The sequence below is a fragment of the Mauremys mutica genome, chromosome 2 (genome assembly GCF_020497125.1).
Source record: "Mauremys mutica isolate MM-2020 ecotype Southern chromosome 2, ASM2049712v1, whole genome shotgun sequence".
Taxonomy (NCBI): Eukaryota; Metazoa; Chordata; order Testudines; family Geoemydidae; genus Mauremys; species Mauremys mutica.
The window spans coordinates 5592159-5614401 of record NC_059073.1 but is presented as its reverse complement, the minus strand read 5'-3'; the positions used below and the strand labels follow the sequence as shown (position 1 = coordinate 5614401).

At 58.7% G+C, this 22243-nt stretch overlaps 1 protein-coding gene and 2 non-coding genes across 3 annotated transcripts in view; all 3 read left to right on the top strand.

Annotated features, from left to right (window-relative positions):
• The first annotated feature begins 4348 nt into the window (after nt 1-4348).
• On the top strand, nt 4349-4467 carry LOC123365496. The gene has a single exon (XR_006577630.1). It is a non-coding gene; the product is annotated as a 5S ribosomal RNA (ribosomal RNA).
• Nucleotides 4468-6154: 1687 nt separating this feature from the next.
• Nucleotides 6155-6273, top strand: LOC123365462. Its single transcript, XR_006577597.1, has one exon. It is a non-coding gene; the product is annotated as a 5S ribosomal RNA (ribosomal RNA).
• A 1790-nt stretch (nt 6274-8063) lies between these two features.
• Nucleotides 8064-22243, top strand: part of CYHR1 (cysteine and histidine rich 1) — a 45512-nt gene continuing 31332 nt past the window's right edge. Inside the window, exon 1 of the mRNA XM_045006410.1 lies at nt 8064-8393. Coding sequence (XP_044862345.1) covers nt 8079-8393 — 315 coding nt within the window. The 5' untranslated portion in view covers nt 8064-8078. The remainder of the gene's footprint in view (nt 8394-22243) is intronic.

Here is a 22243-nt window from a genome sequence, read left to right as displayed (position 1 = left end):
AAGGATGCATTGTTAAATTCTGAAGTTCTAACGCACTTTGATCCATCCTTACCCCTGCAATTGGCCTGCGATGCTTCCCCTTATGGAGTGGGAGCGGTCGTGTCACACATTATGCCTTCGGGAGAAGAAAGACCTATTGCTTTTGCTTCACGCACTCTAAGCAAAGCAGAAACTAACTACGCCCAAATCGAACGTGAGGCATTAGGAATTGTTTTTGGAATTAGGAAGTTTCATCAGTACCTGTTTGGGCGAAAGTTTACTCTTCTTACAGACCATCGACCTCTGACATCAATTTTTGGACCCTACACAGGCATTCCCCCATTAGCTGCTAGTCGTATGCAACGTTGGGCATTGATACTTTCTGCACACACATATGAAATCAAATATCGGAAATCCACTCTGCACGGCAATGCAGATGGCCTCTCAAGGTTGCCTTTACCGGTCAAACATCAAGATAGTGCCCAAAAGGAAATCTTCTACTTTGAACAGGTGGAGAATACACCCATCACTGCTACTCAGATAAAGAAGGCAACCCGCGTTGACCCAGTATTATCCCAAGTTATGGACCTGGTGATGCATGGAAAATCTCGACAAACCTCTCCGGTCTCACCCGACCTTGTTCCCTACATGTCCAGGCGGACGGAGTTATCGGTCCAATCTGGTTGTTTGTTGTGGGGGAGGCGTGTCATTATTCCACCACCCCTGAAATCACAGATGTTAGAACAGCTACATTCCGGTCACTGTGGAATAGTGCGCATGAAGGAAATTGCACAAAGCTATTTTTGGTGGCCTAGATTGGACAGTGCTATTGAAGAGAAGGCAAAAGCTTGTATGTCATGTCAGAGTGTAAGTTCCTACACCGGCTGCCCCTAGGACATAACACCTAGGAGATGAGATACCCCAGCAGATCCTGAGAAGAGACCCACTCCAGTCCATCACTTAGGTGCCAGGGTTTGAACTGCAGCCTGGTAGCAGGTGCTGGTTGGACGTCTCTGCAGGCTCTAGCACTTACTGCAGAATTTAAGCTTTCCTTTGCAACCCTGAACTTTCTAATTGCTAGGGTTGCAAGATCCACTTGCAAAAGTGACCCCCATGCATTGCTGTCCCCAGAGTCTGCGGGATCCAGCCAGAGAGGAGCCTCCATCCATTTCGGGGAGGTGCGAACTCCCCAGCATAACCATGACCATTTAAGTGTCAGTACGGCTAGCCGTTTCCCTGGGGTTCAGTTCAGAAGCGCCCAGCTAGACTGGGATAAGGCCAGTGCTTCAAGAGAGTCTGGCTTTATTGGGCCGGCCTGACTCCTGCTTTGTGCCTCTGGGAGAACCAAGCTAATTCCAGGTCACCCTAAAAATAAGTGTGTGCGTGGCAGGTGGAGGCTTTCGTCATGTCCTGTAGGAATCGCTACCTGGGCGGTTCCTTGGTTCCAGCCTCTCTCGCTCACTAAGGACCGGATGGGATAGTTTCCATTGACTTCAGGCTTTGGACAGCCAGTGTATGTGAGTCCAGGTGGAGGCTTTTGGGAGCCAGCAGGCCCGGCTGATTTCACAGCGGCTCCTGCTCCCAGCTTGGTGCTCAGTGGAAATGAAGGACATTCAGACGTGACCTTATCCCACCCAGCCAATGTCTTGCTCTCCGTGCAGGGGCTGGATGGGGGTGGCAGAGAGGGATCAGAAGGTGCATCTGGCTCCTTGCACGGAGTTCCAGTGACAGCATTTCTGAGCTGGCCTGGTTCCTCGCGCGCCCTGCAGGAGACCTCAGCTCTGGCAGGGCAGGAGCCAGGTGTGCGTTGTGCTGGGGAGAGCGGGCGAGGACAGTGACGCTTTCCCAGCCCACCTGCGTTTCTCATGGTCTCCCCACATCTTAATGAGGTTGGAAGCAGCTCACAGAGTGGATCCTGCAGGCTCTCCAGTGTGGCGCTGCAGGGCCAGGCTCCCCCCATCCCACCAGCTCAGCTCTCTGCTTAGTTCTTCCAGCCAGGAGGGCTTTGATCCCAGTAACCGAGTGGGGGTGAGCAGGCCCTGTGGAAAGCACCCAGTTACAGTCAGCCGGGGGGCAGGGCGAGAGCCGGGAAAGGAGACAAAACCCCATCCGGGAATCAGGCTTGATCAGGCTTCTGAAGCCAGGCTGGGAGGTTTTAGGCCGTTAAAAGTCCGGTTGGCGGTGCAACAGGGCTAAGGCAGGCTCCCTACCTGCCCTGATTCCATGCAGCTCCTGGAAGCAACCGGTATGTCCGGTTCCTAGGTGCACGGGCGGCCAGGGGGTCTCTGCGCGCTGCCCCTGCCCCGACTCCGCAGCTCTCATTGGCTGGGAACTGCGGACAATGGGAGCTGCGGGGGCAGCACGTGGAGCCGCCAGGCTGCCCCTGAGTCCAGGAGCCGGACATACCGGTTGCTTCCGGGAGTTGCCCGAGGTAAGTGATGCCCGGCCAGAGTGTGCACCCCTCACCCCCTCTTATGCCCCCCACACCCAAACTCCCTCCCAGAGCCCGTACCCCAAATCCCCTCCTGCACCCCTGCCCCAGCCCTGAGCCTTCCTGCACCCAAACTCCCTTACAGAGCCTGTACCCTGCACCCGCTCCTGCATCCCAGTCCCCGAGCCCCCTTCCACACCCAAACTCCCTCTAACAGCCTGCACCCCAACCCCCTGCCCCAGGCTCAGCCCAGAGCCCCCTCCCACACTCTGAACCCCATGGACCCACCCCCAAGCCTAGAGCCCACACCTCCAGCTGGAGCCTTCACCCCTCCTCCCACACCCAACCCCAACCCCAATCCCAATCCCAATCCCCTTCCCAGCCTGATGAAAGTGAGGGGGGGGGGGGAAGCAAGCAACAGAGAGAGGGGGGATGAAGTGAGTGGGGTTGAGGCCTTGGAGAAGGGGTGGGCCAGAGGCGGGGCCTCGGGGAGGGGGCGGAGTAAGGGTGTTTGGGTTTGTGTGATTAGACACAACCTTAGGGGTGGGATGTCTTTGTTGGTGCTTTGCTGTCATCCTCCAATCTCTGCTGTGCCTGCTGCAGGGTCCGCAGCCCCTTGCCCAGCTCCTCTTGCCACCCTTCCCCAAGGGCCGCCCAGAGGGAGGGGCAAGTGGGGCAATTTGCCCCAGGCCCCGGGCCCAGCAGGGGCCCCCACGAGAGTTTTTCGGGGCCCCTGGAGCAGGGTCCTTCACTCGCTCCGGGGACCCCAGAAAACTCTGGTGGGGCCCGGGCCCCCGGAGCTTCTTCGCTCCCGGTCTTCGCTGGCTGGGGGTCCTTCCTCTCCGGGACAGAAGGACCCCGCCCCCCCCGCCGCCGAATTACCGCCGAAGCGGGACCCGCCGCTGGAGTGCAGCCGGATCTTCGGCGGTAATTCGGTGGAGGGGTGGGGGGGTCCTTCCGTTCCGGGACCCGCCGCCAAAGTGCCCCGAAGACCCACGGTGGAGGCTGCACTTCGGTGGCGGGTCTCGCTTCGGCGGTAATTCGGCGGCAGGGGGTCCCCGCCGTGGGTCTTTGGGGCACTTCGGCGGCGGGTCCCGGAACGGAAGGACCCCCCCGCCGCCGACTTACCACCGAAGCGGGGGCCCCCGCCGCCCAAGACCCCGGGCCCCCGGAATCCTCTGGGCGGCCCTGGCAGCTGGCCCTTTAAAAGCGGGAGGAGAGCGAGGCAGCTGCTGCTCTCAGGTGGCCCTTTTGCCCGGGAAGGCTGCCAGCGGGCCTGGAGCTGTCCCCGCCTCGGGGGAAGTTGGGTGCTGGTCTCCTCTGGGCTGATCCCCCTGAGGAGGAGGCGGTGGCGGTGGCGGTGTCCCATCCTGCCTCCCCCGGGGCCTTGCGAAGCGGGAGACGGGGCAGGACGCGGGCGAGGCCTCTGGGCGGCGCGTCCCGGGTTTCCCGGAGCGAGCAATAGGCAGGCCAAGTGCGGGAGGGCGTCCCCAGGGAGGGCGGCGTGAGGTGCGGCGAGCGCCAGGAGCTGTGAGCAGAGGGCGAGCGGCAGCGGGGGTGCGTGGGGCAGCGGGGTCCTGGGCGTTGCGTTGCGCCGCGGCGCGCCTGGGGGGGGGGTTGTGTCGTGGGTGGGTGCGGCGGGTTTGTGAGGGTCCCGCGTTCAGGAGCGAGTGCGTGGCGGGGGGGCGGGGGAGGGGTGTATTTGTGAGGGGTGGGGAGGAGTGTTAGGCTGGTGCGTGCGGGGCAGGGGCGGGGGGGGTCTGCGGCTGGTGGGTCGGGGCGGGAGCGTTGGTGTGGGGGGGTCAGGGGTGTGAGGCTGGTGGCGCGTGGCTGGGGTGGGGCGGGGCCCATGCTGGAGGGGCCATGCCTGGATATGGGTGAAGAAGCAGGGCTCGTCAGCTGGCTTCTTTAAAGGCAGGCAAAGCGACAGATAACAACGTCTACGGCCATACCACCCTGAACACGCCCGATCTCGTCTGATCTTGGAAGCTAAGCAGGGGCGGGCCTGGTTAGTACTTGGATGGGAGACCTCCTGGGAATACTGGGTGCTGTAGGCTTTTGACGCTCCCTCACGCTGCCCGGCTGCAGGTCTCCCTCGGCCACAGGCTTTTGGTGCCTCGCCCTCGCTTGCTTCCGCTAAGGTCTCCCAGGCCGTAGCCGCCTCGCCCACCGCGCCCAAGGCGGAGGCCTTGGCCTTTGGGCACCCGGACCCATGGCGCGGGGTTGGGTTTTCTTCTTTGAAACCAGCCGGACGTCTTGCCCCGTTGGCAGCAGGCGTGGCTGGGAGGGCAGGTGGCCGAAGCGGCGGCAGGCGCCCCGAGGCCTGTCTGCGCTAACGCTCCCTGCCAGCCGCTTCGGCTCCGCCGCCGGGAGCGGGAGGCTGGGCGAAAGGAAAGCCACAAAGCGCAGCCCGGGCCTTTGGGGGTGGCTGCTTTAGGGAAGCCCTTTGGCAGCGTGCCTCCTTGGCAGCTGGCAGGGCCGCCCAGAGGGGGGGGCAATTTGCCCCGGGCCCCCTCGACAGTTTTTCGGGGCCCCTGGAACAGGGTCCTTCACTCGCTCCGGGGGCCCCAGAAAACTCTGGCGGGGCCCGGGCCCCCGGAGCTTCTTCGCTCCCGGTCTTCGCTGGCGGGGGGTCCTTCCTCTCCGGGACAGAAGGACCCCCCCCCGCCGCCGAATTACCGCCGAAGCGGGACCTGCCGCCGGAGTGCAGCCGGGTCTTCGGCGGTAATTCGGCAGGGGGTGGGGGGGTCCTTCCATTCCGGGACCTGCCGCCGAAGTGCCCCTAAGACCCGCGGTGGGGGCTGCACTTCGGCGGCGGGTCTCGCTTCGGCGGTAATTCGGCGGCAGGGGGTCCCCGCCGTGGGTCTTTGGGGCACTTCGGTGGCGGGTCCCAGAACGGAAGGACCCCCCGCCGCCGACTTACCACTGAAGCGGGGGCCCCCCGCCGCCCAAGAGCCCGGGCCCCCGGAATCCTCTGGGCGGCCCTGGCAGCTGGCCCTTTAAAAGCGGGAGGAGAGCGAGGCAGCTGCTGCTCTCAGGTGGCCCTTTTGCCCGGGAAGGCTGCCAGCGGGCCTGGAGCTGTCCCCGCCTCGGGGGAAGTTGGGTGCTGGTCTCCTCTGGGCTGATCCCCCTGAGGAGGAGGCGGTGGCGGTGGCAGTGTCCCATCCTGCCTCCCCCGGGGCCTTGCGAAGCGGGAGACGGGGCAGGACGCGGGCGAGGCCTCCGGGCGGCGCGTCCCGGGTTTCCCGGAGCGAGCAATAGGCAGGCCAAGTGCGGGAGGGCGTCCCCAGGGAGGGCGGCGTGAGGTGCGGCGAGCGCCAGGAGCTGTGAGCAGAGGGCGAGCGGCAGCGGGGGTGCGTGGGGCAGCGGGGTCCTGGGCGTTGCGTTGCGCCGCGGCGCGCCTGGGGGGGGTTGTGTCGTGGGTGGGTGCGGCGGGTTTGTGAGGGTCCCGCGTTCAGGAGTGAGTGCGTGGCGGGCGGGCGGGCGGGGGAGGGGTGTATTTGTGAGGGGTGGGGAGGAGTGTTAGGCTGGTGTGTGCGGGGCAGGGGTGGGCGGGGGTCTGTGGCTGGTGGGGCGGGGCGGGAGCGTTGGTGTGGGGAGGGAGGGGTGTGAGGCTGGTGGCGCGTGGCTGTGCTGGCTGGGGTGGGGCGGGGCCGTGCCAGAAGAGCCGTGCCTGGATATGGGTGAAGAAGCAGGGCTCATCAGCTGGCTTCTTTAAAGGCAGGCAAAGCAGCAAGCAGCAACGTCTACGGCCATACCACCCTGAACACGCCCGATCTCGTCTGATCTCGGAAGCTAAGCAGGGGCGGGCCTGGTTAGTACTTGGATGGGAGACCTCCTGGGAATACTGGGTGCTGTAGGCTTTTGACGCTCCCTCATGCTGCCCGGCTGCAGGTCTCCCTCGGCCACACGCTTTTGACGCCTCGCCCTGGCTTGCTTCCGCTAAGGTCTCCCAGGCTGTAGCCGCCTCGCCCACCGCACCCGAGGCGGAGGGCTTGGGCTTCGGGCACCCGGACCCATGGTGCGGGGTTGGGTTTTCTTCTTTGAAACCAGCCGGCCGTCTTGCCCCCTTGGCAGCAGGCGTGGCTGGGAGGGCAGGTGGCCGAAGCGGCAGCAGGCGCCCCAAGGCCTGTCTGCGCTAACGCTCCCTGCCAGCCGCTTCGGCTCCGCCGCCGGGAGCGGGAGGCTGAGCGAAAGGAAAGCCGCAAAGCGCAGCCCGGGCCTTTGGGGGTGGCTGCTTTAGGGAAGCCCTTTGGCACCGTGCCTCCTTGGCAGCTGGCAGGACCGCCCAGTGGGGGGGCAAGTGGGGCAATTTGCCCCGGGCCCAGCAGGGGCCCCCTCGAGAGTTTTTCGGAGCCCCTGGAGCAGGGTCCTTCACTCGCTCCGGGGGCCCCAGAAAACTCTGGCGGGGCCCGGGCCCCCGGAGCTTCTTTGCTGCTGGTCTTCGCTGGTGGGGGGTCCTTCCTCTCCGGGACAGAAGGACCCCCCCCGCCGCCGAATTACTGCCGAAGCGGGACCCGCCGCCGGAGTGCAGCCAGGTCTTTGGCGGTAATTCGGCGGCGGGGTGGGGGTGTCCTTCCGTTCCGGGACCCGCTGCTGAAGTGTCCTGAAGACCCGCGGTGAGGGCTGCACTTCGGCGGCGGGTCTCGCGTCGGCGGTAATTCGGCGGCGGGGGGTCCCCGCCGTGGGTCTTTGGGGCACGTTGGCGGCGGGTCCCAGAACGGAAGGACCCCCCGCCGCCGTCTTACCACCGAAGCGGGGGCCCCCGCCGCCCAAGACCCCGGGCCCCCAGAATCCTCTGGGCGGCCCTGCCTCCCCCCCACCCTACCTTGCCATTCCCCCTCTCACTAGGCCTGCAGCACCGCCTGCTCCCAGGCTCTGCCCTCTCATCTCTAGCTGCACCGCCACTCTAGCCTCTCCCTCCCTCGCCAGCCCTGCCCCGCCCTTCTCCATTAGCCCCTCCCATTCAGCCCCACCCCTCTCTAGCCTCTCCCCTCCACCCTTCTCTAGCTCCGCCCCTTCTCTTTAGCCCCTCCTCTCCCCCTTTAGCCCCTCCCTTCTCCTTTAGCCCTTCCCATTCAGCCACGCCCCTCCCTAGCCTCTCCCCTCAAGCCCCGCCCCTTCTCTTTAGCCCCTCCCTTCCCTATTAGCTCCTCCTGTCTACCCTTCCCCATTCCATATAGCCCCGCCCCTTCTCTTTAGCCCCTCCTCTCCCATCTCTAGCCCTTCTTCTTTAGCCCCTCCCATTCAGCCCCTCCCCTCTAGCCCCTCCCTCTAGCCTCTTCCCTTCCCCCGCCCTCTCTGCCATAACTCCTCCCCCTCCCCAGCCTACTCCCTCTCTTAGCCCCGCCCCTCCCTAGGGCCTCCCTCCGCACTGGCCCCGCCCCCGCTATTTTGTTCCTTCTTCGGGTTCGTGAAATTGTCAATAAAAAAAGCCAGTGGACGGAGCAGGGCCGCCCCAAGGGGCGGGGCGACGACCTTCGTGCTGGTAGGTCAGAGGCGCGGCGGCCCGCCCCCGCAGCGCGCTGATTGGCGGGAGCCGTGGGGGGCGTGGCGGCCGGCGAGCGGCCGGGGGGAGGAGGAAGGAAACAAAGATGGCGGCGGCGGTGGCGGGGTGAAGCGTCAGCGGCGGAGTCTGGGCCGGCAGCAGCGCGGGGCGGGCGGCGCCATGTCCGGGGCGGAGGAGCGGGAGCCCGGCGGTGGGGGCCCGGCCGCCTCCTCCTCCGCGGCGGCCTCCTCCTCCGCGGGGCTGGGGGAGGCGGCGGGGCCGGCGGCGGCGGCGGGGCCCGAGGAGCCGGGGCTGCTGCTCGGCGGGGCCCGGCCGCACGCGGAGCCCGCCGCCGACCCGGACGCGCCGCCCAAGAAGCGGCTCAAGGTGGCGGGGGCGGGCGGGGCCGAGGGCAGCGTGAAGCTGGAGGAGCGGCTGTACTCGGTGCTGTGCTGCACGGTGTGCCTGGACCTGCCCAAGGCCTCGGTCTACCAGGTACCGCCCCCCCCGGGACCCCCCCCACAACCCCCCCCCCGCCCGGTGTGCCTGGACCTGCCCAAGGCCTCGGTCTACCAGGTACCGCCCCCCCCCCCCCCCCCCCCCGGGCCCCCCTCCCACAGCCCCCCCCGCACGGTGTGCCTGGACCTGCCCAAGGCCTCGGTCTCCCAGGTACCGCCCCCCCCCGCCGGGACCCCCCCACAGCCCCCCCCGCACGGTGTGCCTGGACCTGCCCAAGGCCTCGGTCTACCAGGTACCGCCCCCCCCCGGGACCCCCCACAGCCCCCCCCGGGACCCCCCCACAGCCCCCCCCCCGCACGGTGTGCCTGGACCTGCCCAAGGCCTCGGTCTACCAGGTACCGCCCCCCCCGCCGGGACCCCCCCCCCCGCCCCCCCCGGGGCCCCCCCCACAGCCCCCCCCCCCGCACGGTGTGCCTGGACCTGCCCAAGGCCTCGGTCTACCAGGTACTGGCCCCCCCCGGGACCCCCCCCACAAACCCCCCCCCCCCGCACGGTGCGCCTGGACCTGCCCAAGGCCTCGGTCTACCAGGTACCGCCCCCCCCGGGACCCCCCCCACAGCCCCCCCCGCACGGTGTGCCTGGACCTGCCCAAGGCCTCGGTCTACCAGGTACCGCCCCCCCCGGGATCCCGCCCCCGCAGCCCCCCCGGGACCCCCCCCGCAGCCCCCCCCCCCGCACGGTGTGCCTGGACCTGCCCAAGGCCTCGGTCTACCAGGTACCGCCCCCCCCCCGGGACCCCCCCCACAGCCCCCCCCGGGGCCCCCCCCACAGCCCCCCCCCCGCACGGTGTGCCTGGACCTGCCCAAGGCCTCGGTCTACCAGGTACCGCCCCCCCCGGGACCCCCCCACAGCCCCCCCCCGCACGGTGCGCCTGGACCTGCCCAAGGCCTCGGTCTACCAGGTACCGCCCCCCCCGGGACCACCCGGAACCCCCCCACAGCCCCCCTCCCCGCACGGTGTGCCTGGACCTGCCCAAGGCCTCGGTCTACCAGGTACCGCCCCCCCCCCCGGGAGCCCCCCTCCCGCACGGTGTGCCTGGACCTGCCCAAGGCCTCGGTCTACCAGGTACTGCCCCCCCGGGACCCCCCCCACAGCCCCCCCGCACGGTGTGCCTGGACCTGCCCAAGGCCTTGGTCTACCAGGTACCGCCCCCCCCCCGGGACCCCCCCACAGCTCCCCCCCGCATGGTGCGCCTGGACCTGCCCAAGGCATCGGTCTACCAGGTACCGCCCCCCGGGACCCCCCCCACAGCCCCCCCCGGGACCCTGGGACCCCCCCCCACACCACCCCCCTGCACGGTGTGCCTGGACCTGCCCAAGGCCTCGGTCTACCAGGTACTGCCCCCCCTCACAGCCCCCCCGGGACCCCCCTCACACCCCCCCCCCCGCACTGTGTGCCTGGACCTGCCCAAGGCCTCGGTCTACCAGGTACCGCCCCCCCCCGCCGGGACCCCCCCCACCGCCCCCCCCGGAGCCCCCCCCGCACGGTGTGCCTGGACCTGCCCAAGGCCTCGGTCTACCAGGTACCGCCCCCCCCCCGGACCCCCCCCCAGCCCCCCCCGGGCCCCCCCCACAGCCCCCCCGGGGCCCCCCCCACACCCCCCCCCCCGCACGGTGTGCCTGGACCTGCCCAAGGCCTCGGTCTACCAGGTACCGCCCCCCCCCGGGACCCCCCCGCAGCCCCCCCCGCACGGTGCACCTGGACCTGCCCAAGGCCTCGGTCTACCAGGTACCGCCCCCCCCGGGACCACCCGGAACCCCCCCACAGCTCCCCTCCCCGCACGGTGTGCCTGGACCTGCCCAAGGCCTCGGTCTACCAGGTACCTCCCCCGCCCAGCCCCCCCCCCCCGCACGGTGTGCCTGGACCTGCCCAAGGCCTCGGTCTACCAGGTACTGACCCCCCGGGACCCCCCCCACAGCCCCCCCCGCACGGTGCGCCTGGACCTGCCCAAGGCCTCGTTCTACCAGGTACCGCCCCCCCCCCCCCGGGAGCCCCCCTCCCGCATGGTGTGCCTGGACCTGCCCAAGGCCTCGGTCTACCAGGTACCGCCCCCCGGACCCCCCCCACAGCCCCCCCCCGGGCCCCCCCCCGCACGGTGTGCCTGGTCCTGCCCAAGGCCTCGGTCTACCAGGTACCGCCCCCCCGGAAACCCCCCCACAGCCCCCCCGGGACCCCCCCCCGCACGCTGTGCCTGGACCTGCCCAAGGCCTCGGTCTACCAGGTACCGCCCCCCCCGGGACCCCCCCCACAGCCCCCCCCGGGACCCCCCCACCGCCCCCCCGCACGGTGTGCCTGGACCTGCCCAAGGCCTCGGCCTACCAGGTACCGCCCCCCCCGGGACCCCCCCCACAGCCCCCCCCCTGCACGGTGTGCCTGGACCTGCCCAAGGCCTCGGTCTACCAGGTACCGACCCGCCCCACAGCCCCCCCCGGAACCCCCCCCACCGCCCCCCCCGCACGGTGTGCCTGGACCTGCCCAAGGCCTCGGTCTATCAGGTACCGCCCCCCCCACAGCCCCCCCCCGGGACACCCCCCCCCCCCCCGCATTGTGTGCCTGGACCTGCCCAAGGCCTCGCTCTATCAGGTACCCCCCCCCGGACCCCCCCCGGGACACCCCCCCCCCCGCATTGTGTGCCTGGACCTGCCCACGGCCTCGGTCTACCAGGTACCGACCCCCCCCACAGCCCCCCCCGGGACCCCCCCCACAGCCCCCCCCGCACGGTGTGCCTGGACCTGCCCAAGGCCTCGGTCTACCAGGTACCGCCCCCCCCACACCCCGCGCCCGCACGGTGTGCCTGGACCTGCCCAAGGCCTCGGTCTACCAGGTACCGCCCCCCCCGGAACCCCCCCCACAGCCCCCCCGGGACCCCCCCACAGCCCCCCCCGCACGGTGTGCCTGGACCTGCCCAAGGCCTCGGTCTACCAGGTACCGCCCCCCCCGGGACCTCCCCACAACCCCCCCCCCCGCACGCTGTGCCTGGACCTGCCCAAGGCCTCGGTCTACCAGGTACCACCCCCCCCACAGCCCCCCCCCGCACGGTGTGCCTGGACCTGCCCAAGGCCTTGGTCTACCAGGTACTGGCCCCCCTGGGACCCCCCCCGCAGCCCCCCCCGCACCGTGTGCATGGACCTGCCCAAGGCCTCGGTCTACCAGGTACCGCCCCCCCCGGGACCCCCCTCCGCACGGTGCGCCTGGACCTGTCCAAGGCCTCGGTCTACCAGGTACTGCCCCCCCGGCCCTCCCAGAACCACCCAGCCCCCTGAACTGCCCCGGTACCACCCAGCCCCCTTGGGACCCCCCCACGGTGCACCTGGAGCTGCTCAAGGCCTCGGTCTACCAGGTACTGCCCCCAGGGGCCCCCCACAGCCCCTGTGCATCCTTGCCCTGTACAGTGTGCCTGAACCTCCCAAAGCCTCGGTCTGCCTGGTACTGGCCCCCGGACCTTATCCCTGCTGGGATGAGACCCTCCCATCCCCTGCATGGTGTGCCTGGGGGACGGCTCAATGCTTCTGTCCACACGGTACCCTCTACCTGTCCTCCCTTCACAGTGTGCCTGGACCTGGCTAAGGCTTCATCTACCAAGTACCCTCAGATCTGATCCCCTGTTCCCCCACCCCTGCACAGCATTGCCTGCGCCTGCCCATAATCTTGTTCTACCAGGTACCCACCCTTGGGACCTCAGTCCACTATATACCTTCCTGGGACCTCTGCTGCCACTGCGTGGACCTGCCCATAGCCTCTGTCTTCCTGGCCCTTCTCCCAAGCCTGACCCCCTCCCCCCGGCATCCTCTGGATGCTTTGCCTGGATCTAGACAAGCTTGTCTTCTACAGAACTCCTCTGCCAAGAACTGACCCCTCCTGTACCAAGAAGACCTTATTTCCACCCCTGTCATGGTGTCTGGCCCTGCCCATGGCCTTGGTCTGCTAGCCTCCATTCTCCAGGGAACAGGGCCGTCACACCGCAACCCTGCTTCGGGGGGGGGGGAGCCCCCCATTGCTCTGGAGATGGTGCACTTGAGCCTGCCCAAGGCCTCTGTTTCACACCTGCACTCAGCCTCCCGTTCTGCTTACCAAACCCAGCCTCCAGCTCCCTCCCCTGGGTTATCACTTCCTCTGCCTCTCTGAGCAAAGTGATTGCCAAAGAGAAGATGAAGTGAGTCATTTCTTCCTCAGTCTGATGATCACGAAGGGGGCAGGTATTTCCCCATGGTCACTCCCGAAGGCCCTTTCCTATCTGAGATGTGCTCCTTGCTCTTTCTAGGTCACCTGGTACCAAAGTCAAGGTAACCTCACTTCACCCTCCTGCAGGGCGTATTCCTCCCACCCCACGGCTCCCAGGCACCACCTCCCAAAATACATCCCATTTCTTCCCAGAATGTTCTTTGCAGAAGAAAACAGGGATCCAGTTGAACTCTGATTGAAAGGAGTGGGCTACGGTGCCTCTCCCTGGGAATTGTCAGCTGGTCAGGGTGTGTGTGCTTCCCCGGGAGACTTGTGTTCCCTGGAAGGAGGGGAACCTTGTTTTAATCATGGAAGATCCCACCCTGTTTTGAATCTTTTAGTGAAATAACTTGATCCCATTGAATGGCTCCAGTGACTGGTCCCTTCGCCTGAAACAGGGCCAGGCCAGAGAGAGAAGACAAACCTCTATGAAATAGAAATAGAAATACTACTCGTAAAAAACCAAACCCCGTGTTACTGCCACCTGAGTGTGCTGGTGGGTGGGACTGGTAGAAAGCAATGATTGTGGGCCAGCTGCGTGTCCTACACAGACACTCACATCACAGTGAGGGTTTCATTGGAACAGCACAAGTGAAGGTGCCAGCAGTGCACGTTTGTTGTTGACAAGACTCAGATCTGCTTTTTATTTTACCACCTCTTTTGCAAGCAGGCAGTTCTCCTTGCGCTGCAAAGCGTCCACTTCTCCTTGTAATAGTGCTGCAGGAACATGCGTTAAGCTGCAGACAGTTGTAAGTGGCCCTGGTATAGCCAGCGTCCATTTTGGGGGACACGGACCTCCTGGCGCAGTTGAGGCTTTGCATGTCAGGCAGGGCTACCCATCCCTTTCTAGATCTGAGGATCACTGAGAATTGAAAGAGTTGGATAGCCCTGTCAGTTCATTCAAATCTATCTTTTAGCCGGGTTAGTTGGCTTTCCTGGGGTATGCTAACCATTCTGGCCTCTTCAGGCAAGCAAGAGGAAAAACAAAATGGACTTTGGCCTAGCCATTCCTCAGCTTACAGCTTCTATGCTGCGCAGGCTGATTGGCTAGAGGAATTTTGATGTAGGGTTGCCAATTTTGGACACATTCCTGGAGAATTCATCACATGACAGTCTTCAATTAAAGATTAATATTTAATTCCTGGAGACTCCAGGACAGTCCCAGAGGGTTGGCAACCCTGCGGGAAGGAGAATCGAAGAGATCTGGTGTTTGGAAGATTGACTTGCATTTAATTGTCACAGAGCTGAGCTGTGAAGCAGAGTGTGAGCTGAAAGCCTTGAAATGGGAGGAGTGTGTGACTTGAATTAGCCAAGAGCCTAAATGCAAAGGTCATTGCCTTGGTGATGTTACACTTTGCTGATCAGGCCCTAATAATTTCAGCTGCAGACTGTTGCTGATGTGAGAGTGGCCTAAGATGGCAGAGCTGTGCTGTCTCAAGGAAGGGGACTATGTTCTGTGAGGTTTATTTCATGTGCCACTGTGTCTGTCGTGGTGAGGGTTACAGGCTCAAGGGATCTTGTAAAATGGCTGCTTGCTCTCAGGAGAAGCAGTGTTCCTAGGAGCAGAAACGTCTGGGTATACAGTTAGACTGAATCCGAATGAATGGTGATAAACCCATGGCTCTTGCCTTTGTGCAAGTTCTTTTGCAAGCACACATACTAAAACTGGCTTTCTTGTCTGAGCCTTTGTAGGTATTTGGCTTCACTGGGAGAAAAGGGTTGTGTGGGAATACGGGTTGGATGCCGATTCTAAAACTAACTGCCCCCTTTCCTCCTCTGGGCCCTCTTCCTGTCGTGTTTGTCTGGTGCCCTAGAATTATTTTCCCTGAAAGAAGACGAAATATTTCAGTTTTAACTTCCTTCCCTGCAGAGAATAGGTAAAGCAGGACAAGCTGCTGCTGGCTGCCAGGCTGTGGGAGTTTCAGCAGCGTCACACAATGGTCCCATTATTGATGAGGGCACTCGAGGTTTTGGATTGCCACAAAATTACTGCTGCTTTTACAGGCTAGCAAAGCAGGCACGGTTGTGAGGTTTTGGAACGGCTGGTATAAACCAGTTCGTGGCGCTTTAGTAGCTGTGGAATTCCCTGGACAGATTCAATTAGGAACATTTAAAATGTTTTGGGAGAAACTAAACCAGCCATGAATAAATAGCAAGAGGTCTTCCTGTGTCTGCGGAGACCCACACAATGAAATCGGTGCTTGCTTGTGCGTGTCTTCTGGAGTGGCTTACGCTGGTTAGTTGCTGCTGCTTGATTTGCTTGTTCTAGCTTTAGTGCCACAGGGAGCATATGTGGTTTTATTCCTCTTATATGCCCTCTTCTCTGAGGTGTCTCCTACGGCTCTAGCCCCCTGGCTGAATTTGAGGGGAAGGGTGGCTGTGTGGTTGAGACAACACCCTGGGCCTCTGGTGGAGGTGGGAATTGAACCTCTATCTCTGGATTGACTGTGGCACCTTGGGCTGGCCCCTCACTCTCCAGGCCTTGGTTTCCTCATCTCTAAACTAGGGGTCCCGCGTGGCAGTGTTGAGCATACGTTTATGAATACTTGCTAGGAGCTCAGATGCTGCAGTGACTTGGCACATAGGGAAAAGTTGGAGCTTTCTGACATGGAATGCCCAGGTCTTGTCTAAGTGTGGGCTGTACTGGCAACTTACCAGAAGGAGCAGATTGCAGCTACCCTCGGTTCTGAGACCTGCAGGTAGCTGCTTGGGATCAAGATGGTGCATTGTCTGTGATTATGGACTGCTCCTCTATTAAAGATGAAGGTTGACTTGAATGAGGAAGGGAAGGTCTTGTGCTTAAAGCACAGGGCTGGGTCCTGGTCCTGGCAGTGCAACCAGCTTTTTGTATAATCCTGAGAGAGTCACTTCTTTGCCTCACTTTCTCCACCTGTAAAATGGGGATATCCACCTAGCATAGTGTTGAGACCTAATTCATAATTTGTGTGTAAAAAAAAAAAAAAAAAGAAAAAAAAAAAAGTTGAGGTCCTGGGTGGGAAGTGTTGTAGCTGGGTGTACTACGCACTGTTGTACAATTCTGTGGGTTCTCTTTGGCCACCCTTTGTTACGGTGTAATGAACTCGAAATCCTTATTAACCAACTAGACTTGGCAAAATGTCCTGCAAAGCAACTACTCTCCCATCCTGCCTGGGCTGAGCACCCTTCTTTATTGTAACTGAGGAGCAAGCTTGTCGCTTGCAATCCCTGTTTGGGTGGAGGATAAATGCACTTTGTGCCAAGGCTGCTGTAAGGATTCTTACTGCGGCGCTAATACTAGTCGAGAGCTAAAGTGAGAAGCAGGAAGGCCAGTGCCAACCTTCTCGTGGCGTCGCTATGACGTACACTTGAATGTCTGAAGCTTTTTATTTACAGTGTCTTTGATCAGGTGTATAGATGCTGGTGAAACCTGATCAACAGGAGAATGAATGGAATCCCAGGTACCTTGCTCTTCAGTTTATCTATATATAAAGGTAGTTAGCCCAGGCAAGCAGAGATTGGGACAGGTAGGGTGGGAGAGTAGGTTTTTCCAAGGTTGCTTTGTAGTGCGTCACAGGAGAGGTGTCTGGAGGAGGGAGTAGTGCGGCTGCCTTGAGTCAACTAATTGTAAGCAATAATAGTGTTAGCGCTGATATGCAGCCACCCATGTTCTGAGCGCTGCCCATCCCTTTGCGTGTTGTGGAAGGCTGGGATTCCTACCTGCAGGCGGATGAGTGGCCTAGCAGGGTGGATAAGGTGGAGTGCATGGTCTTTGTTTTTGTTTTAATTCCCCCTCCGCGCCCCTCCCCCCCCACAGTAACGGTGGTCTTGGGATGGCTGATTTCCTGGTTGAAAGCAGGAAATAGATTGTCTGAGTATTTTAGCTGCTGGTAATTTGTATAGTTCTCAAGGGTTTATCTACATGGGGATGATCAGGAAAGTCAGGATGAGTTAACTAAAGGTGTGAAGTTAAATCACTTTAATCCCTGTGTGGACCTCTCAATCAGACATAAAAGGACTTGAGCTCACCCTAACTTAATTCCCTGAATGAAAGCATGTATGTTGGGGGGAGGGATAGCTCAGTGGTTTGAGCATTGGCCTGCTAAACCCAGGGTTGTGAGTTCAATCCTTGAGGGGGCCACTTAGGGATCTGGGGCAAAAATCAGTACTTGGTCCTGCTAGTGAAGGCAGGAAGCTGGACTTTGACCTTTCGAGGTCCGTTCTAGGAGATGGGTATAGCTCCAATTTAAAAAAAAGAAAAGAAAAATGCATACAGAGGTTAATGAGCTTTTACTCCACACCTTTAGTTAATTCACTTTAACTTTCCTGTCTGTCCCTGTGTAGACAGCCCCAAGCATGCCGATGGGAAATGGTCCCTGCCCTGAAGGCCTTACAGTCTAATTCTAGACATGTAACAACAAGCTGTGTAACCGAGTAGGGAGGGACAGCAATAAAATCATGTAATTACTGAGTAAGCGTGTGTGCAACTTGATGGTTCAGCAAGCTGTTTGTTTTTCCATAATTATTGGGTCACTTTGTGAGCATCACAGGGGAGGTGTCTCGGGGAAGGAGTAGTACAGCTGCCTTTAAACAAACTAATTGTACGCAGCTATCGTGTTTAGTGTTGATATGGAGCCATCACCATGTTCTAAGTCTGTTCTTAGCGGTGGCCGTCCCTTGTGCTTATTAAGGAAACCTGGGATTCCTATTACATATCTAATCCATAAATATACAACAAGCAGGAGTTTCCTTAGCACACTGCCTCCATTATACCATAGGGTGCATTTCTAGTGTCTTGGTAATATGTTCTAGTTCTCTCTCTCTCCCCCCTTTCCCTTGGTGTATCATCTGCTGTTAGTTGGACTTTTTGAGGCCTAAAATGAAAATCCCCAATAAGCTGCTGCAGGCAGCCAGAATAGCTATGAACAGCTGTAATTGTACATCTGCAGAATGCAACTTTCAGTGTTTGTAGGATAATTTAGCTGTTTTGCCCACTCCTTTGGTTCAGTTACCAACTAGCTCTGGCTAGTCGATATAACGATATTTTTAGTATAGCAGAATAAACTGTGGAAGCCATTTGGGGTGGTTCCTTCACCGCACGCTGTAGTCACACTGGTGCGTTGTAAGTCAGCACTGATCACCTGTCCAGTCTCCGTGTTCCCCTATACGCTAGGGGATCTGTACACTGCAGACTTGACGGTTTTTAATTAGCACACTAATCTGGGATTGTGGTCTTCTAACTGAGATCCTAACATAAAACAACTAAAATCTTGCACAGCTCTAAAGAACACACATTAATATGCCCAGATAAAACCTTAAAGTTGCTCAAGGGATATGTGTGAAGGTAATATTTACTGCATAACCAGCATTCCCATTAAAAAATCCCAAACCTAAGTATTAACTCTGGAAACACCCAGTTAACATCTATATAAATTACCTTATCTATAAATAAACCCTTTTTATAGGTTGTCAACATGAGATGCTAAAAGTGAATGTTAATATTTATTCAAGATGACCATACATACTCCAGCTTTTGAGCTCATTACTCATGTACTTCATATAGTTGGATGTACTCCTAGGTGTGATGAGGTTATAAATAGGTATTACAGTTCAGTTAGGTCTCTCGAGGACGTCTGTAAGGTAACTGTAACAGTACTGGAAACTGCATGTACTGTTGAGAGTTGTATAGGTGACTTTAATAGAGCATTTCTATGCTTCAGTGCTTTGGTTTTTAATGGGACTCTCATAGACACTTGATACCCAAACAATCAAGCAGTCGCTTGAACAGTCTGAACTAAGTGAGTCTGGGGGGGGATTTCCTAGCTTTTTGAAGAAAAGGGAGTGTTAAGGCTTCTGCTCGGAGGAGCAAAGTAGCTTATAGCTGAGCTGGTTGCATGCTTAGACAATGGAGTCTGTAAATGTTGGTGTTTAACTGGCTCCGCTGTTAAGCTGGCTTGGTTCTGGTTTTACAAACTCTGACCACCTCAGTAAGGACCATGGCCACCCTCTGTTTAGTGCACCCCATGTACTCGGCTCTCCTAACCCCATGTGGTTTCCTGCTTCCTCAGAGAACTTCACAGGCCAATGAGAACTGACGGGGTTGGGAACCCAGCAGCGCTCCGGAGCCCTACGGGCAGCTGTACCCCGATTCCCCAGCTCCTCTGAGTGGGGCTCAAAGGAAATGCTTCCCAGCTGAGGCAGTTTAGTGCATATGTTTAACCCTTTAAGTGCTTAGTCCCCTCTGGTGGCGGCTTCTGTAGTGGCAGAATGGTGAGTTAAAATCTAGTTAGACAATTGCAAACCACTGGATTTTCATAGTTGAAAAACTGAAAAGTTAGGAAAATCCATCCCAGGGTTCCCACAGCCACTGACTAGGCTTTCCTGAGCTTACGTGGTGCACTGGGGTCCTGATCCTCATTGCAGTCTCCAGGTGTTACTGAACTACATGTGTGTAAAGTGTAGTCTGAGATTTGTGGGTTCCCAGGCCAGAAGGGACCACTGTGATTGCCCAGTGTGACCTCCTGTGTAACACAAGCCGGAGCCCTGCCTCCAAATCATTCCTAGGGCAGAGCTGTTAGAAACGCAGCCCGTCTGGTTTTAAAAATGGTCAGTGGTGGATTCTCCACCACCACCCTTGGGGAATTACTCTTAAAACTGTGCTGTCTTTCCAGTCTGAATTTGTCTTCCAGCCGTTGAATTGTGATATACCTTTCTCTGCTACCTTTCTCACTATGCCCAGTAACATATGCATTTACTAGATACGCGTTGGGGTTCAGTTAAGCTACTGCGGGAGCTCTGGCTTTTGAAATCTTAACACCCCCCATCTCTTACTGCATTTTTTGGCACTATAGACTAAAGTAGAAAATATTAGAACTTTACGTGTGATCCTTTTCAGCTAAACATCCTGAGTGTAGGGAATACTGACTGGTGAGCAACACTTGTCTCTTGAGACTAAGGGCTAGGTTTTTAAAGGTGTTTAGGCACCTAAAGATGCAGATCGCAGCTATATTTTCACATTAAGCACGTAAATGCTATTGGATTTCAGGCACCCATTTGCCACTGTTTTTCTGATACTGAAGATCACCCTGTGCCTGCATTTAGGAGTTTACAACCTGGAGGCCTGACCCATCAGCATCCAGACCTTGCTGCAGTAGGGGTCTTGGATAGCCAGGGTTTTGGGGGTCAGGCCATAAATTAGGTAAAGAAATGAGACCATGAGAGTAGAGGACCAGTGGAAAGGAGAGCCTTGCACCAGAGAGGAGTGCCCTTCTTGGGGACCGTGTATGTTTTTATGTCCTCTGACTGGGTTTCATAGCAGGTGTCGACCTTATATGAAGGGTACATTTAAAAAGTTTAAGCTGTCTGTCACTTATTAACCTTTTTATAAACAGGTTTAGATCTTAGTATATTAGAGAATGTGTTGGACTCTATCAACCTATAACCATTTATTTAAATATTAATTTATTAAGTCGTTAACTATAAATGTAGGCTTCATATAAAGTGTGTCCAATTAGTTTCCAGAGAGGAAAGTAGTGGTGGAAAGATGTTTGGAGGAGGAGAGAGAATGGTGGTGGTTGCAGAAGACAACTGTCTATTCATGACTTCTGTACGCTGCAGAGGTCTTTGATACATGGCTTTTCTTCTTCAGATATTGTCTTTAGGGCAAGAGTCTCATGTTTTACAACACTCTCCTTCTGCCGTGCTGCCTGTGCTCTTGATCTACAGAAATCTTTACAACCTTTCAGGGTTGGGACAATTATTTAAGCAGATAAATCACTAATCTTCACTATTGTGGGATCAAGCCTTTCCAATCTCCCTTTCTGCTGCAGTGAAAGATTAAACTGCTTCCCTAGCTCTGATGTGATTTGCTGTAGGCGAGAGCTTTAATTCCTCTGGGCTGACCTACTGGCTTGTCTGATTGTTGGTTCTCTGGCTGAATCTTTAGAACCCTTTTTTCCACTCCCCCTCTTCCTTCCACCTGGCTACACCACTGAGTGACGGTTGCCCAAACTCACTGCTGATGGCTCTCCTTGTGAGGAGATGTGTGGTCTGCTTCGGCTTCCACTGTATTATAGTCTCCAAAGTTCAGAGAGCACCTATGGTGAAGTGGGTACGCTTCTCCACAGCCTGCAGATGAGCTGGCAAGCCGCAGACCCACTCTTCACAGCATGTCTTTCTCTTGTCTCATGGATTCAGTAAGGGACTTGGTCTGTGCAGCTCTGAATAATTCACTGCTGTCACCAGGTGAGACAGCAGGACAAGAGTGAATGCTGTCCCTTGACTTTAAAGTGCTGCACAAGGATTTACTCTAAACAGTGGTTACCCAGCTACGTTAACAGACCGGTCCATAAACGAGCCCTTGTGAGCCACTTCTAATCCTTATCCACGCTCCCAACTGCTCATCCTCAGTGTTTTCTCTTACTGACCCTCAGGCAGGACTCTAGGGGTTACTAATCCATGGACCACAGGTTGGGAGCCACTGCTCTAAGACAGTCTTAGTGGTGTCTTCAGAGAGCTGCTCATGGCCCTGAGACCACCTTGAGCGGTGATGGTCTTATTTGCCTTCCAGGGGTGGTAGGGAGTAGGGGGAAAATGGTGCATCTGTATTGGACTTCACATTTTGATGCAGATGTGCTCAGGGGCTTAGGCCGTGGGTGTGTGTTACCAATCAAATCATAAATGCAGCTCTCTCCACATTGGCAAAGGTCCCTGAATGAAATGAGGATAAAACAGAAAATGCAAAGCTATTTGCTCTGGTTGCACCTCGGTGAGGATCAGGTCCCACTTCTCCTGTTAATGAATGCTTCCAGACAAGCTGCTGTCCTTGGCAGATGGTAACTAAACTTGGGCTGTGACAATTGTTTCAGGAGTTTGTAGATTCCAAGGCCAGAAGGGACCATTGTGGTGATCCTGTCAGATCTGTGTAACACAGGCTGGAGACCTGCCCCAGATCATTCCTAGAGCAGAGCTGTTGGAACACCCAGTCTTCAAGTTCGGGCCATTAGAATTCAGTTACCTGGACACTGGCAGGACTCTCACAGCAGATGTTTCCTCACTTAACCTGGGCCTAGGCACTTCACTCTGTATTTTGACTTTGTTGCACAAGGCTGGGTGTTTCTGTCCCAGCCTTACTGCATTTCGTGACGTCTGTTGCTCTTTCTTTGGTAGGGCTTGGCATTGGATGCGTAAACAAACCTGTTCTCTGGGCTTTGGGTAGGAAATCGCCAGTTTTTTCTCAACTTTCTCTTTCCCTACTTATTTCTTACTGTGCGTCAGGTGGCACCTGCCTTCCGCTCCCGAGAGGACTGCATTTCAAACAGGGTATGTATATTGTTGTGAGGGGCGATAGGCACCTGTGCTTGGGATTGAGATGCTTTACTGGACGGAGTCAAGGGGTGAGATTTTCAGAAGTGTCAGAGGGAATTAGTGCCCAGCTTCCCCTGACTTCTGAAACATCTCTCACATCTGAACTTGTGACTCCATGCTGAAGTGCCTACCAGATGTCCAGCTAAGCCCTTCGATGTAAGCAAGGCCTGAATAATGTGCTCTGCTGGTCACTGTGGTCTTGCTGCAGGCCAAGTTCTCTCTGTGGTGACCAGTGTTTTAGCCACCTTTTACATTAGGCTTGC